Source organism: Mustela erminea, chromosome 14, assembly GCF_009829155.1.
Source record: "Mustela erminea isolate mMusErm1 chromosome 14, mMusErm1.Pri, whole genome shotgun sequence".
Taxonomy (NCBI): Eukaryota; Metazoa; Chordata; class Mammalia; order Carnivora; family Mustelidae; genus Mustela; species Mustela erminea.
In genome coordinates this window covers 22,204,785-22,218,989 of record NC_045627.1, presented here as the reverse complement: position 1 = coordinate 22,218,989, position 14,205 = coordinate 22,204,785, and the positions used below count along the sequence as shown (strand labels likewise).

The 14,205-nt window shown below is 38.1% G+C and overlaps 1 protein-coding gene across 1 annotated transcript in view; it reads left to right on the top strand.

Annotated features, from left to right (window-relative positions):
* Positions 1-14,205, top strand: part of PCDH15 (protocadherin related 15) — a 1,723,534-nt gene that overhangs the window by 1,230,254 nt on the left and 479,075 nt on the right. The window contains exons 10-11 of the mRNA XM_032313059.1: positions 3,685-3,795; positions 13,843-14,013. Of these exons, the coding sequence (XP_032168950.1) occupies positions 3,685-3,795; positions 13,843-14,013 (282 nt within the window). The remainder of the gene's footprint in view (positions 1-3,684; positions 3,796-13,842; positions 14,014-14,205) is intronic.

Here is a 14,205-nt window from a genome sequence, read left to right as displayed (position 1 = left end):
GACCTGATCCAAAAGATTATGACCTGTGCCAAAATCAAGAGTCAGACGTTTAACCAACTGAGCCACCAAGGTGCCTTTGGCCACAAATTAATTTAAATCACTTTGAGATGATATCTCAAAAAAAATCATGAAATTTCACACTCACATCTAGATTTCCCCTCTATCTTAAGAAATGGAAATATGGCAACTTGGGTCCTGATTTCCAAATAAACCTGTCTAACTTACCTAGTGTTTTTGTTGCTGTTGTTAATTTTTTTGTTTTTGTTTTTTCAGCTGGTATAATCCTCACATCTAAATGTCCCACATTTTTAGACTTTGCCTATCTTTGCTGAGTTTTCCTGTGGTCTCACCTGCAGTGAGCATATTATTTACATCTCTGAGCACAGTGTTCAAACAGCTGCTTTAAAAATCCCTCTTTGCTTGTCCTATCATTGGTCTTCCCTGATTTTCGCTCCTGAAATGGAATCCCATTTCCTGGTTCATCATGGGTCCGGTTGTTTTAAACTCCCTCCTGGACCTTGTGAAGGTTATGTTGTGGAGACACTCTTACTTCTATTATATTCCTCAGAGAAGATTTGTCTATGTGTTTGTTTTTAATGTACCAGACAACATCGTTGAGCTTACATTAAAAACCCTTGGGTGCAGCTTGAATCTCAGTTCCGTATACTTTCTCAGTGAACCTTTTCTAGTCTGCTTCATATAAGTGTGCTCTAGAGGTCATTTACAGACTTGGACACAGCTTATACATCACATTCATTCTCTCCCTTCCTGGCTTTGTCCTTTCTCCAGCCCCCTGTCAGCCTCCATCAGCATGGGTTGTCCCATAGTCTGTCCCCTGACTCTTCAAGCCAGATCTGTTTTCTATCAGAATTTTGACAGTCCCTTGAGGAGCTAACTAACACCAAATAGCCAACTTAGCCACGTCATCTCTTTTTTCAAGTGTGTGATATTTGCTTGGGTTATCTCTCTCAGGGTGCCTGGTAGGTTTTTTTGTTGTTGTTGTTTGTTTGTTTGTTTTGCATTTTTTCCAGAGTTTATAGGTTATGCATGGAAAGACCAAGTCAAGTAGGAGATCATCAACCATATAAAAGTAGAACAATTAATTCCCAATCAGTTCCTTTCTTCAGGATATCTTTAGAAGACTAATATGCATACTTCTTTTTCCTTCTGAGCCGTTCTGGCTCTCCCGAGTATTAGGCAGCAGCAACAATGATATAACCATTTCAAAATTTTAACAACAACAGAAGTACAGCATTCATTTCATCGATGGCTGGGGATCTTCAGTGATGAGCTATCAGCTCATTAGCCTCTGGCACTACTCTAAAACCAGAAACACTGACATTTCAAATCTGTATCAGGCTGTTTGCTCCTTAAGGAAAGGAGAATTGGAGAAACTGTTGAAATGTTGTCTATTCATCTCTGTATTTTAAAAAAGAGGATAACTTTCTAATAAGAACATATATGAGTATTTCCTCATGTCTGTGTGTTCCAAAATATCAGAGAACTAAAAATATAGTATCACTTGAAATTATTATGTTGAAGACTTGGCAAATGTAGCAGATGTCATTGCCTTTACTATATGCCATTACTGATCCTCAAGACAAGTTTTGGGGTTAACATGATGTGTTAGTTACATATTTTTAAATTTTTAAAAAGTTTTATTTATTTATTTGACAGAGAAAGAGAGATCACAAGCAGGCAGGGAGGCAGGCAGAGAGAAAGGAGGGGGAAGCAGGCTCCCCACTGAGCAGGGAGCCCGATGTGGGGCTCAATCTCAGGACCCTGAGATCATGACCTGAGCCGAAGGCAGAGACTTTACCCACTGAGCCACCCAGTAGCCCCGTTAGTTACCCATTATTACCACATAACAATCCATCACAAATTTAGCGTCTTAAAACAAAACACGTTGATTTTCACAGTTTCGGTGACTTCAGAGCCTAGACTCAGCTTGGCTCTCACAAGGTGGCAATCTGGGTATTGAGCAGATTAGTTCTCCTACAGAGAACTCAACTAAGGAAGAATTTCCTTCCAGTTAAACTCAGACTGCTGTCAGCATTCATTTCTTTATGATTTTAAGACAGAAGGTGTTGGCTTCTCGCTGACTGTTGGCCAGAAGCTGCTCCCAGCTCTGACAGGCCGCACTGAGTTCCTTGGCTGTATATCCCCTGAGTTCTGCAAGGAGGGTGCCCAGACCCAGTCTGTTTGCAAGATGGAGTTGTCCATGACACAGTGCAGCCACAAGACAGTTCATCACCTATGCTGTATCCTGTTGGTTAGAAGCAAGTCACAGCCCCTGCCACACTCAGGGGGAGGTTTTACATGAAGCCAGGAGATGCCTGTGGGGGGGATGATGTGGGGATGTACAGGGGCTCCCTCAGGATTCTGTTACACCCACTCTTCCCTTCAACATTATTGTCATCATTTTTGAATGTCATATAAACAGATACTTTGAATAGTGTTTTTTAACAAACTTACACTAAAGAAAGGGGATGAAGTTTCTATTCTAGTCTTAATACAGGGTAAATTGAACATGATCACTTAAACTATATATTAGCATCTTTGTTACCCTACTTGTATTTCCTTTATGATGTGGAAGAACATTTATATTACATGTGGAATAGAGAAAAATCAGGCATTTGTACTAACCAAAATCATAAAATTTTAATTACCAATGTTGCAGACTCATCACTAAAACAAAGCACACTTTTATTTAACCCATGAGCAAAACCAGATAGTTCAAATTGAGCTTTCTTTTTTCTTCTTCTTTTTTCTTGTTTTTTTCCTTCTCTTTACTTTTGCCATCATTTTCATTGAATTTTTTTCTAAAATAAGGAAGGACTTTAGGGATGAATAGCAGCTGAGCTGATTGACTACATTTAAAGCAAAATCATTTATGCTGGTTTCTAAAACATTCTGGATCTTTCTCTCTTTGGAGCTATGCCAGAAGTGCACTTTTTTGGGGGTGGGCTGGTGGTGGAAGAATGACCTGCTCTGGATAATGAGCTGTGAGCTCACAGAGCCAAGTACAAATCACCATCGTCCCCCTCCTGCCCTTGCCCTCCTCTCCCCCTCCCCCGACACCAATGTTGAAAAAGGGTATTACATAGAAATCACAAATTGTGATGTTTGAACCTTTCATGATGAAATACATGGTGGTAACAGGGAAATTTTCCAGACACCTGAACTTTGATTTAGAAGTACCCCAGGGCTATTCAAGGGTAACCCTAAAAATATACAAAAAAAAAACTGTCATGAGAAACAAGTTTTGTGGTTATTATCAAAATAACTGGTGAAAACCCCATTGATCAACATGCAGAGTTTTTAAAAACGACGAGAGTGTCAGGGCACCTGGATGAGTGAGTGAGTCAGTTAAGCAGCGGACTCTTGGTTTCAGTGCAGGTTATGATCTCTGCGTCCTGGGATAGAGCTGTAGTTGCTTCTGTGCTCCAGGGAAGTTGGCTGGAGAGTCTCTGTCTCTGCCCCTCCGCCATTCTTTCTCTCTCCCTCAGAAAAATAAATTCACCTTTAAAAAATGGTGAGAGTAGTAAGTATGAATCTTATAGGCAATATTCTCAGATGATAAACACGCTCTCTGTAAATTTCAACAGACTAAGTTGCAACATTGCGTTCTCTAATTCATCTTATATTCAAAGGAGTTGATTCTTTATCTTTCCCCATTTGCAGACATCCAATGACACCTTCGAAATTCCCCTCATGTTGTCTGGAAACGTGGTGTTAAGGAAGAGACTCAACTATGAAGATAAGACCCGGTATTTTGTCATCATCCAAGCTAATGTGAGTATTCAGTCTCCCTGGCTTCCCTCTGGGGAACTTATGAAGCAAAGAACTAACCCCAGAATGTACAAGTGCTCTCAGAGTGCTTGGTGTAAATTATGGCCTCACAGGGTAGGCTGCCCACAGCATAATGTGTATGTTATATTCTTCGAGATAGAGAATGGGATGGAAGGGGGCAGGAGGATGGTTTCTACTCACTGTTTCCTTCCCTCTGAATCACTCACACCCACTCTTCAATACTTTGCCTTCAGCTCACAGCAAAGTATTTTCTCAAAGTGTGATGCATGGAGCATCAGCAGCAGAATCACCTTGGGAGGATATTAAACAAGCAGATTCCTGGACCCAACCTCAGACCCTCTGAGTAAAATTTTTAAAGGGTAGAAGTGGAATGCCTGCATGTTTATTAACTCCCCAGGGGATTCCAGAGTGCACCAAAGGAAGAGAAAGACTGATCAGCAATCATTTCCCCCATGGCTTCCATTTCATTTCACTGTTGGTGTCAGTTTCTAGGACCATAACCAGGAATGTATGCACCGCAGGAATGGAACATCAGAAAGATAGTTGCTTAAGTAACATGGACTTTTATTATGGTTTTAACAAAATCCCTAGATTCATGTAGATCAAGTGCTGGTTTGACAGCTGACGTATATCACAAAGGACTCCGCTTACTTCTCCCCTTACGTTGTACCCTTTCTGAAGTCTGGTTATTTTTCCAATGCAATATTTGTCAGGTGCTAGTGAATACCACATCCATAAGCATCATAACTGCATTTCAAGTCTGAGGGTAAGCAGGGGGAAAAGGGGCAAAACTAGGACTCTTCTTCCTTGTCCATGAGGAAACTTGTCCCAAGTCCCCTTCCCTTCTAGCCTGGGATCCCAGGAGGCAGAATAGAGAGATTGAAGGAGGCTGTATGTAGCAAAGGGAAGTGAGGTAATCGCTTCTGGATTATACCAAGTCCTGGGCGTCTGCTGGAGCTGGACAGGGAGGAGCAGGAGAAGGGGAATAAGAGTTTGTTAACAAGAAGAACAGAACGAGGCTAGTTTTTCAGCAAACAACTGATACTGGCTGGCTACAGATGGCTTCTGATATTGACAAAAGTCCATAGTAAGTGACAGGATCACGTTCTAAAAAGGTTATTAGACTCTGAAGCCAGCCTGTGTTTTTAAGGATGCCTAGGCATTGTCATCCTACTCACATAGCAGAACAGAAAGACAGCAGAGAGGGGCAAAAGGAAAGCATCCCCCATCAGCTCTTCTGAACAAGTTTATATGCAACAAGGCATCACTCAGTGGATGGCCATTTTTGCCCTAAAGATATTTTGCCAGTAAGGGCAGGGTGGATTTTGTATGTGTATATTCATATTTAAATACATGATTTATATCTATATATTTATATTAATATTGTTTTATATATTCATAAAACATAAATACATTTACACATATAAAATATATTTATTTTATATAACATATATTATATATAATTCATCTGTTATATATAGTAGGTAGGTAGTAGATATAGATACATAGATAGAATTTTTGAAGCCAAATTTCTGGATTTACATTCAAAATTCTCCAGTTGGTTGTTTTTTGATTCATAGTCTTGGCATCCAGGGGTAGAGACTAAAGCAGAAACGGCAGATATAAGAAAAAGTAAAATCAACTGGCCTCTCAGTAGAATCAGTAGATACGAGTTCCTCAAAACCCTGAAACACTTCTTTTTAAATATTATTTCCATGTGAGTGAAAATGAGAAGAAAAAATATAGTTTCCCTTGCCTGACTCAGAATCTCTAATAAAATGTAAGAAAGAGTAAGTTTGCTCTAGAATGTATTTGAAAATTTGTTTTTATTGTGCTATTTAAAATGAGGTATTTTTTTTTAAGAAACACAAGCTAAACATCTGAGTTGCTATTTAATTTAAAATATTTATAAAGACATCTGGAACAATTTGCATGAAATTTGCTAGACTGCCCATAAGTGCAAGAGGGAGTGTTAATTTTTTAGCATTTCAGGGATAAAATTATGAGATAAAAGGTTATGCGTGACTCATCAAAAGGAAAGAATAGAATTGGTAAGAAATTAAAGAAAAGGTTAATTTATCTGTAACAATTTTTACCACAAACATAAATCATAGAGTATAGATTATGAATGTTAAATATAAGAGATTAGAAGCTTTTTGGTGTTTTTAAAAACTTTCAGAGCTATATCCTTTTAATGGTTTTAGGACATACCAAAATTAGGATGCATTATAATTTATCCAAATATACTACCTGTTTATTGTTTGTTTGTTTTGCATTTTGGCTTGGGAAGATACCCACTCTCATGACTCTTGTGAGAGGCAGTGAGTACAATATTGTGGCAAAAGCATGAATTCTAGAACCACGTTGCCTGGATTTAAATTCCAGTGCTGCCATTGACTAGCTTTGTGACTTCGGGCATGTGCTACTTATGTACGGCACTTTAGTGTTTGAAAATGGATAAATGAGGGGCACCTGGGTGGCTCAGTGTGTTAAGCATCTGACTCTTGATTTTAGCTCAGGTCATGATCTCAGGGTTGTGTGAATGAGCCCCGTGTCAGAGGCTGTGCTTAGCAGGGAGTCTGCTTGAGATTCTCTCTCTCTCCTTATGCTCCTCGCCCTGCACACACACACACACACACTCTCTCTCTCTCAAATAAATAAATAAATAAATATTTAAAAATTGATAATTTAATAATGGAATTTTTATAAGAAAATATGCATATGTATACATGTATAGGTAGAGCTTTTAGTCTTACTAAATAATGCCATATTATTTTCCAAAGTATTACAACACATCACTCCCTCACAAATGGGAAAGAATTCCTCATTGTCTCTACATCTTAGATACATAATTTACTTAAAACTGGGGATTATTGGACCTGAAAAGCTGAATCATCCTTGCTTGAGAACCGGTTGTGGGTCTTCCTCCCAGCTCTGAGTTCGGGGACCTTACCTTTGTGTCATTGGTATTAGAGCCTAGAGGATGGAGAGTGACAAGTGCTGCACATCAGAGCTTCTTCTCTCAGAGAGATGGTTGCTAAACTTGGACTGCTTCATATATGCCAACATCTATGTCAGGGAGCAAGAATCCCTGTCCTTCGAGCTGGACAAAGGACCAAATTGACATGAGACAGATTCACAGGAGAAAATAAAATGTAATAGGTGTACCCTATGGGGAATCCACGTAGACATGGGGATTCCAAAGACAGGCTGGATGAGGACTCTGTGTCATCCTGAATTAGAGAGAAGGGTGTGGAGGTCTGGGACTTCAGAGGAAAGGGGTGTACTTCACACGGTCATAAGTAAAGCAGATGTCTGATAATGAGATGTTTGCCCTACCATACAGATGGGTCACTCGGATAAAATCGATCTCCATTAATAACCTTTATTCTGGGAAAGACCCCAATTTAAATTCTTCTGTGTGGTTAAGAGAAGGACAAAATTTATCTTGAGCCTGTAGTCTCAGGTGACTTCAGCTCAAAATATGGCAAAGTTGTACGTTTGGTGGGGAGGTTGTCCTGAACCCCTATATCTGTATAATTTATACTTCTATATTTACATAGAATCATAAAATCCATAGATCATTACATGTTTTTAATTACATTTTTATGTTCTTTGGGGGTTTTTTGTTGTTATTTTGTCAGTAGTGTGTAAATCGATGTGCAGTGTAGATCATGTACATTTAAAACCTACATTATTCTCTTGGAGTCATAAAGAAAGTTGAATTATGAGCAATCAATTTTGATTTTAAAGTAGATGGTATCTAAGAGGGTAGAGGTTTGATGATAAATTACTGAAATTACTCAATTTGGATCTGGTTTTGCTTATGGTACAAAGATTTGATTGATGTGCAAAGGAAACTATTCAAATTTCATGTAATTAGGAAGTTTCTTTTTATCCATGTGGACATGTTGTTTCTCTTAAATAAGCTGGGGGAGTTTTGGTTAGCATAAATAAGAAAACTTGTCACTTCTTTTATTGAGAATATTTGCAGTGTTATTACCCACAGTTCATTTTAAATATGAATATGCAATGAGGAATGATTAATTCTAGAAAACGGAAGGAAAAGAAATCTAAAAAAGAAAGTTCGGAGATGTACCAAGATCAGTGGGTTTTCTTTCTGTTGAAATTTCCAATATAGCCTATACCACAGACTCCCAAATCACAAAGGAATCAAACTCATCTCTTTATACACAGATATTATTCAAAACTAGGTCTCTTTTGTATTAACATTATCCTGAGGGAAATACCAAAGATTCTTCACAAGAACTCTTGATTCATTGTCAGAAAGAAAAAGTTTACATTTATTTTAGAATCATGGCCAGAGTAAGTTCTAAGTTAACTTTATCAATAACAGGGGAAAGTTAATATTTTCTCAAATCAAATATCTAGAATAGGAACACTGTCTTTCATAATAAGATATTGTAATTCTTAAAAATATTATTTTTTTCTTATCTCTGTCTTTTCTCTTAACACTATGAATACCCAGAACAGTATGTAAACATTATAATTATAAGGGCTTTGATGTAAAAAAAAAATCACTTTGTACACTTTTGATATCAACTTGTGTAAACAACTTTTTTAAAAAAGATTTTATTTATTTATTTGACAGACAGAGATCACAAGTAGGCAGAGAAGCAGGCAGGGAGAGAGGAGGAAGCAGGCTCCCTGCTGAGGAGAGAGCCTAATGCGGGGCTGGATCCCAGGATCCTGGGATCATGACCTGAGCCCGAAGGCAGAGGCTTTAACCCACTGAGTCACCCAGGCGCCCCTGTAAACAACTTTTGATATCACGTTGTGTAAACAACTTTTCAAAACTAACCCTCACTCTGACCTTCCCTCACCTCCACTTCCTACTTATTGTAGAGTAAGTGCTTAACTGTACACCCATTGTTTTTAGCTCTGCCAATTTCTTCGGTGTATTCTGGGAAAGAGGAATGAAATAGGAAAATGATGCTAGGACGTTCCAGTCCTAAACACATGTAAGCATATGAACATGAAAACAGCATGCTGTTCTATCTACTAGTATGCATAAAAATTAAAGAAAATTAGATAAACGTCTCAAGCAAACAAAAAGCACTTCCAAAAAAAAAAAAAAAAAAACTCGCTTATAAAATGGTTTAGACCTACTCAATCTTGTTGCTTCTTTTTTTTTTCTCATTTTCATAAAGGAATCTAACACAAAATCAAGTTACTCTAGGATAAGTTTTAAATTTTCAGTTAGTGATACTCCATCTACCATTTGTGGACAGAAACAAGGCAAACACCTTCCTGGTCTTCAGTAACTGAGTCAGGGTCAGAAAACTCAGGGCAACTCTAATTATGCTGCAACTTTTTTTTTTTTCCTTTCTCTACTACAAATACCTGATAAGGTAATGAGAGAGCCTTTAATATATGTATCTGAGTCAGTCTAGTAGGTGCTTCTAGCCATTTTTTTTTAAAGCTACAAACCACTTGAGTACAGAGTACATATATGTTGGAAGTCTCTATTCTGAGGTTCCTGTTGCTCAACAAGAAATCTGTAGATCAGTATGCCTGTTCCCTACTCACTTTAAAACCAAAATTCATGTAATTTCATAGCATTTGGTAGAGTTCACATCATTCCTGGCCCCGCTCCTAAAAACCAATATTTAACTTAATATGCTTCTCAAATAGAAACCAGGTACTGACTGAATAAAGAAATTAGCATTCAACCCATTTGATCAAAAAGTAGTGGGCAATTAAACTACCTTACAGCAAGAAAGCCTTTTGATTGGGATAAAGGGATTGAAGCCTCACTTATCATCTGACAGATATGTTTTATTGTCTTAACATTGTTATAGTTTAAATATTTGCAATTTTATAGAAAAAATTGCTTGGTAAAAAGTATGGATTGTGACAATGAATTAGTTATCTCTGAGCTACTTCTAAAAGTAAATATCTTTGAGGTTCTCTATGTTTAAAAAGAAATTAGTTCTTCCTTGCAATGTATGAGTGAAACATTTTACTTATTTAGTAAATAATTCATTCAAAGACAGCAGGTGTCTCTGCTATCCCAGGATACTTTACAGTATGACTCCGAAGAGCTTTACATTGTGTTGCCATCATCTGGGGCCAGAGGATTGAAGGCTTCGAATAAAGATGCTGAAGATTCTAGGACCAAGGCAGTGTGGCTTTCCTGTGAAATGTTGACAGAATGTTCCAGCTAGTTCACATCTCATACTTTCCTGACTATTTCTTATGGCTTTCTTGATTCTATGTTCAAGATATATGTATGCTTTTAAATTCCTGCATCCCTATTTTGACGCTGGATTTTTCTTTGTATCATCTGCAATTTCTTGCAGAGCTGAACTCACAATCATTAAATAGTGACTTGTTTTTAAGGCATCTGATTAAAAGTTCCACGTAAATTAATGTTTAATGTTAGAAAATGTGTAAATGGCATGTGAAAGTATAATGCACATTGAGAAAATACAAGTTAAAAAAACTTGAGTAACTTTTAAGAGATATATTCTTGCTTGCCAATTATAGCCATAGCTTCTAAATCAATGAAATATTATTTTATTTTTAAACATTTAAAAATGAAAAAATCTTCATTTCATAAAGGAAATAAGAGAAATGAGATGTGAAAATGGAGAAATGGAGGAAGGAATATTTTTTTTTTCTTGGAGGGATAGTCTTTAAATTGTTCTGGGCTCTCATGTAGCAATGAGTAGAAATAGAGACATCAGGAGATCACATAAAACATTCATGCAAATAATTTTGTTTTATTTATACTACTCCCAATTTAGAATGTTATTTCTTTTATCTAGAACAGTCTTGAGCAGTAACATTTTACTAGAAAGAGCAAAAGGTTCTTTTCATTTTGTTTTTTATCTGAATTGCCAGGGGCTATGTTTTAGATGAGTTTTTTAGATCAAATTTGGTTCTAAACTGGGAGAAGTACTAAAGACTTCCATCGGCTTACACATGCTCAATGGGCAGGAGACCTACTTCCATATTTCTCCTCATGTTTTATAACACATGTTAACAAAAAATCAGAAGGGTGGAGATAAAATTGTTTTTCTTCCCTGACAGTAGTTTCTCTACTATTTTGTTTCCAAGTAAAAATTCATATTTTATAGATCAACACTTTGTAAGCAGTATCTTTTCTCAAAATTGTAACTGAAGCCTTGTGATTTGGCTCCTTGGTGAGTCAGAAACTGTACCACCTGAGTGTTCGCACAGAGAAAACTTTATTTGCAGCAAATAAGGAGATCACAGGCGAATGACTTCCAAAACAATGACTCCCCAAGCAAAGGTGGATACATTCCTTTCATTTAGGGTTTGGTGAATAGGGGATGATAGGGGAGACTTGTCATCATATGTAGAGGTAAGCATGAGGTCACACATGCCTCTGAAAGGAAACCAGCCTATAGATACATTGTATATTGTGGAAATGAGGCTCTTGTTCTTCCTTGGATGGAGATTTTAATATTATAATGAGGTAAATGTGGTCATCAGTCATTCTGAAAGTCATGCTGTGGTCCATCTGCACAGGCATGAATCAAGGATTAAGCTCAAACTGGTCAAGGTGGTCTGGGCCAGCTGGAGGTCTTGTCAGGACAGGTGCTTGAGGGAAGGGTGGTTTCTGGTTTCCATTTGTCCAAGTTAGGTGATAAGCTGGAAGGAAGAGCTCAAGGGAAAATGTGGCACAAAGGTTGGCAAGTACAAGCAGGTGGGCACTCAAGGTCAGGTCTTGGAGTCTGGCTGGTGACAATATGAGATAAAATTCTACCCATTCATTCATTGATGGATATTTTGACTGCTGCCAGCCTTTGACCATGGTGAATATATACTGCTATGGTGAATATATGCTGCTATGAGCATGTATATAAATATAACTACTTTTTAGAGTTGTACAGCATACAATTTTAAGGAGACAGAAAAAGTAGAATAAGTTTTCAAAATAACTAAATGCTAAGAAAGTAAAGACACTCTAGATTACATCATAATGAATGACAAACCACCACCACCATTATCACAGTAGATGTTCTGGACAGAGATAACTAAGGTCTTGTGTTTCTTCCATGTATCCTCCTGGCGAACTCTCTTAGATAAATATAAGCAGTATAAATGAAATGTAATATAATGAAATCACTTCCACTCTTGAACATGGGCTGCACATAGTGGTTTTTTTCCCCTGAGAAATGAAAAGGTAAAAAAAGAGAGAGTAAATTGGCAATGGGAAAATCTGATGAACAAAACCTCAACCAGGTGATCAAGGTTGAGTCATGTTAATAATATATACTCTTGCTATAATGTGATGACATGACTCAGGACTTCTACAGTCTTCATCCCCAAAATGCATCACCCCCATCTGATCTTGAGAAAAACATCAAATTCCCCACTGAAGAACACTCTAAAAACACACCTGATTAGTACCCCACATAGTCAAGATAATCAAAAACAAGGGAAGTTGGAGAAATTTCAGAACCTGGGAAGATGTGATGGCTACATATAGGCGGAGTCCTGGATGGGATCCTGACATGGAGAATGGACCTCAGAAACCAAGGACGTCTCAGAGGTGGGGATCATAGTAACAATATATCCTCAAAGCAAAAAGTACACCTGGCCAAGCAAAGTAAGGAATACCTTACAGTTTCTATAAGAGGGACACAGAATGCAGTCTGAACTCAAGTCTGAAAGAATGAATAGAGCATTGTTGAGACCCCAGTTGGGAGTTCTCATCACAATAATTTTTTTTTCCTTTTTTTTCCCCTGTGTCTGTAAGAGATGATGAATGTTATCTAAACTTATTGTAAAATCCTTTCACGTAGATGAATGTCATTATAATTACATTGTACAGCGTAAACTCATGCCATGCTATATGCCAATTATATCTCAGTAAAACTGGAGAAAACCAAACAAGGGGAAAAAAAAAACCCAAATCCCTATTGTCTTGGCAATACAATGTCTCATGGAAAAGAGAGGAAGTCGAACAGGTAATTGCCATAATTCTACAAGGACACTCTTCTTAGAAACTATAGCTTTATAGTCCCAAAGAATGAAGAAGCAAAATAAAACAATTATCATCCAGAAGCTCAGAAAACTAGGTTATTTCAGTGGCAACAGTGCACTCTCTGAAGACCAGCAGCACTGGTCTCAAAATACTTGGTAACAGAAAGGCTTGTGTGAGCCATTAAGCATTTCTCTGTCAAAAGTTCAGCAGACCTGGCAGGTTTTCTTCTCTTCCCTTTTTTCTCCTTTCATTTTGCTTTTTTGAGGATTTGGGGTTTTTTGTTTGTTTGTTGTTATTTGTTTGTTTTTGGATATAACCCAAATTTATCTAGTTTCTCTCTTTAAAAAGAAAAAAATATATATGTATGTATGTATTTGAGAGAAAGTGAGCGAGAGAGAGGGAGAAAGAGAAAGCATGAGCTGGGGAGCTGCAGAGGCAGAGGGAGAAGCAGGCTCCCCACTGAGCAGGAAGTCTGATGGGACTCCATCCCAGGACCCTGGGATCATGACCTGAGCCAAAGGCAGACACCTAACCAACTGAGCCACCCAGATGCCCCTAAAATCTGTTTGCCTTGCTTGAAACATCATAAAAAATCAAAGACAGAGATGGGGGCGGGTAGACGAATCAAAAGCCAACTGTATTTGCTAATTGGCCTTCTCAAAGGAAATGTGGAATTGTGTTTTACTTCAAGGATGGGAGATAGTCCACAACTTGGAGCGAGCCTCCTATGGACCTTAGGCTCCTGTCCTCCCACAGAGAGGGGAGGTGGGCTCTATCTTCTTTTGTGATTTTGTTTCAAAAAGACAGCTCCCAGGTCCTTGTGAAGGAGTGCTGGACTATAAAACTGGCAGATGTTTGAGTTGCAGATATATTGCCATTGGAAAAGGCAGAGAAAGTATGGACAGTTACAAGTTTTCTAAAGTAAATCCCCTAAGAGAGGTCAAGGCCTGTAATTGGAAAGAAACCTGTCTACAGTCTACTCAAACTGAAGGGAATGTTGGGTCCATCTCATTGTGTTTTGTGTTTCCTTTCTTTTTTTCCCCTCGCAGGACCGTGCACAAAATCTGAATGAGCGGCGAACCACCACCACCACCCTCACAGTGGACATTCTGGATGGAGATGACTTGGGTCCCATGTTTCTTCCTTGTGTTCTGGTGCCAAACACACGTGATTGCCGCCCGCTCACTTACCAAGCCGTGATCCCTGAATTGAGAACTCCGGTAAATGTGCTTGCATTCTTTTACCTTCACTTATGCCTCTTTAACCTCAGTGACATTCTGTTCTCGGAGCTCGAAGACATATTAGATGAGAAGAGTGAACGTTGCTATATTAGTATTGAAAGGTATTTATGTCTAGAACCATTTTCAAAGAAGGCAAAGTTTGGTCACCATGCATTACTGCATTCTTTACAA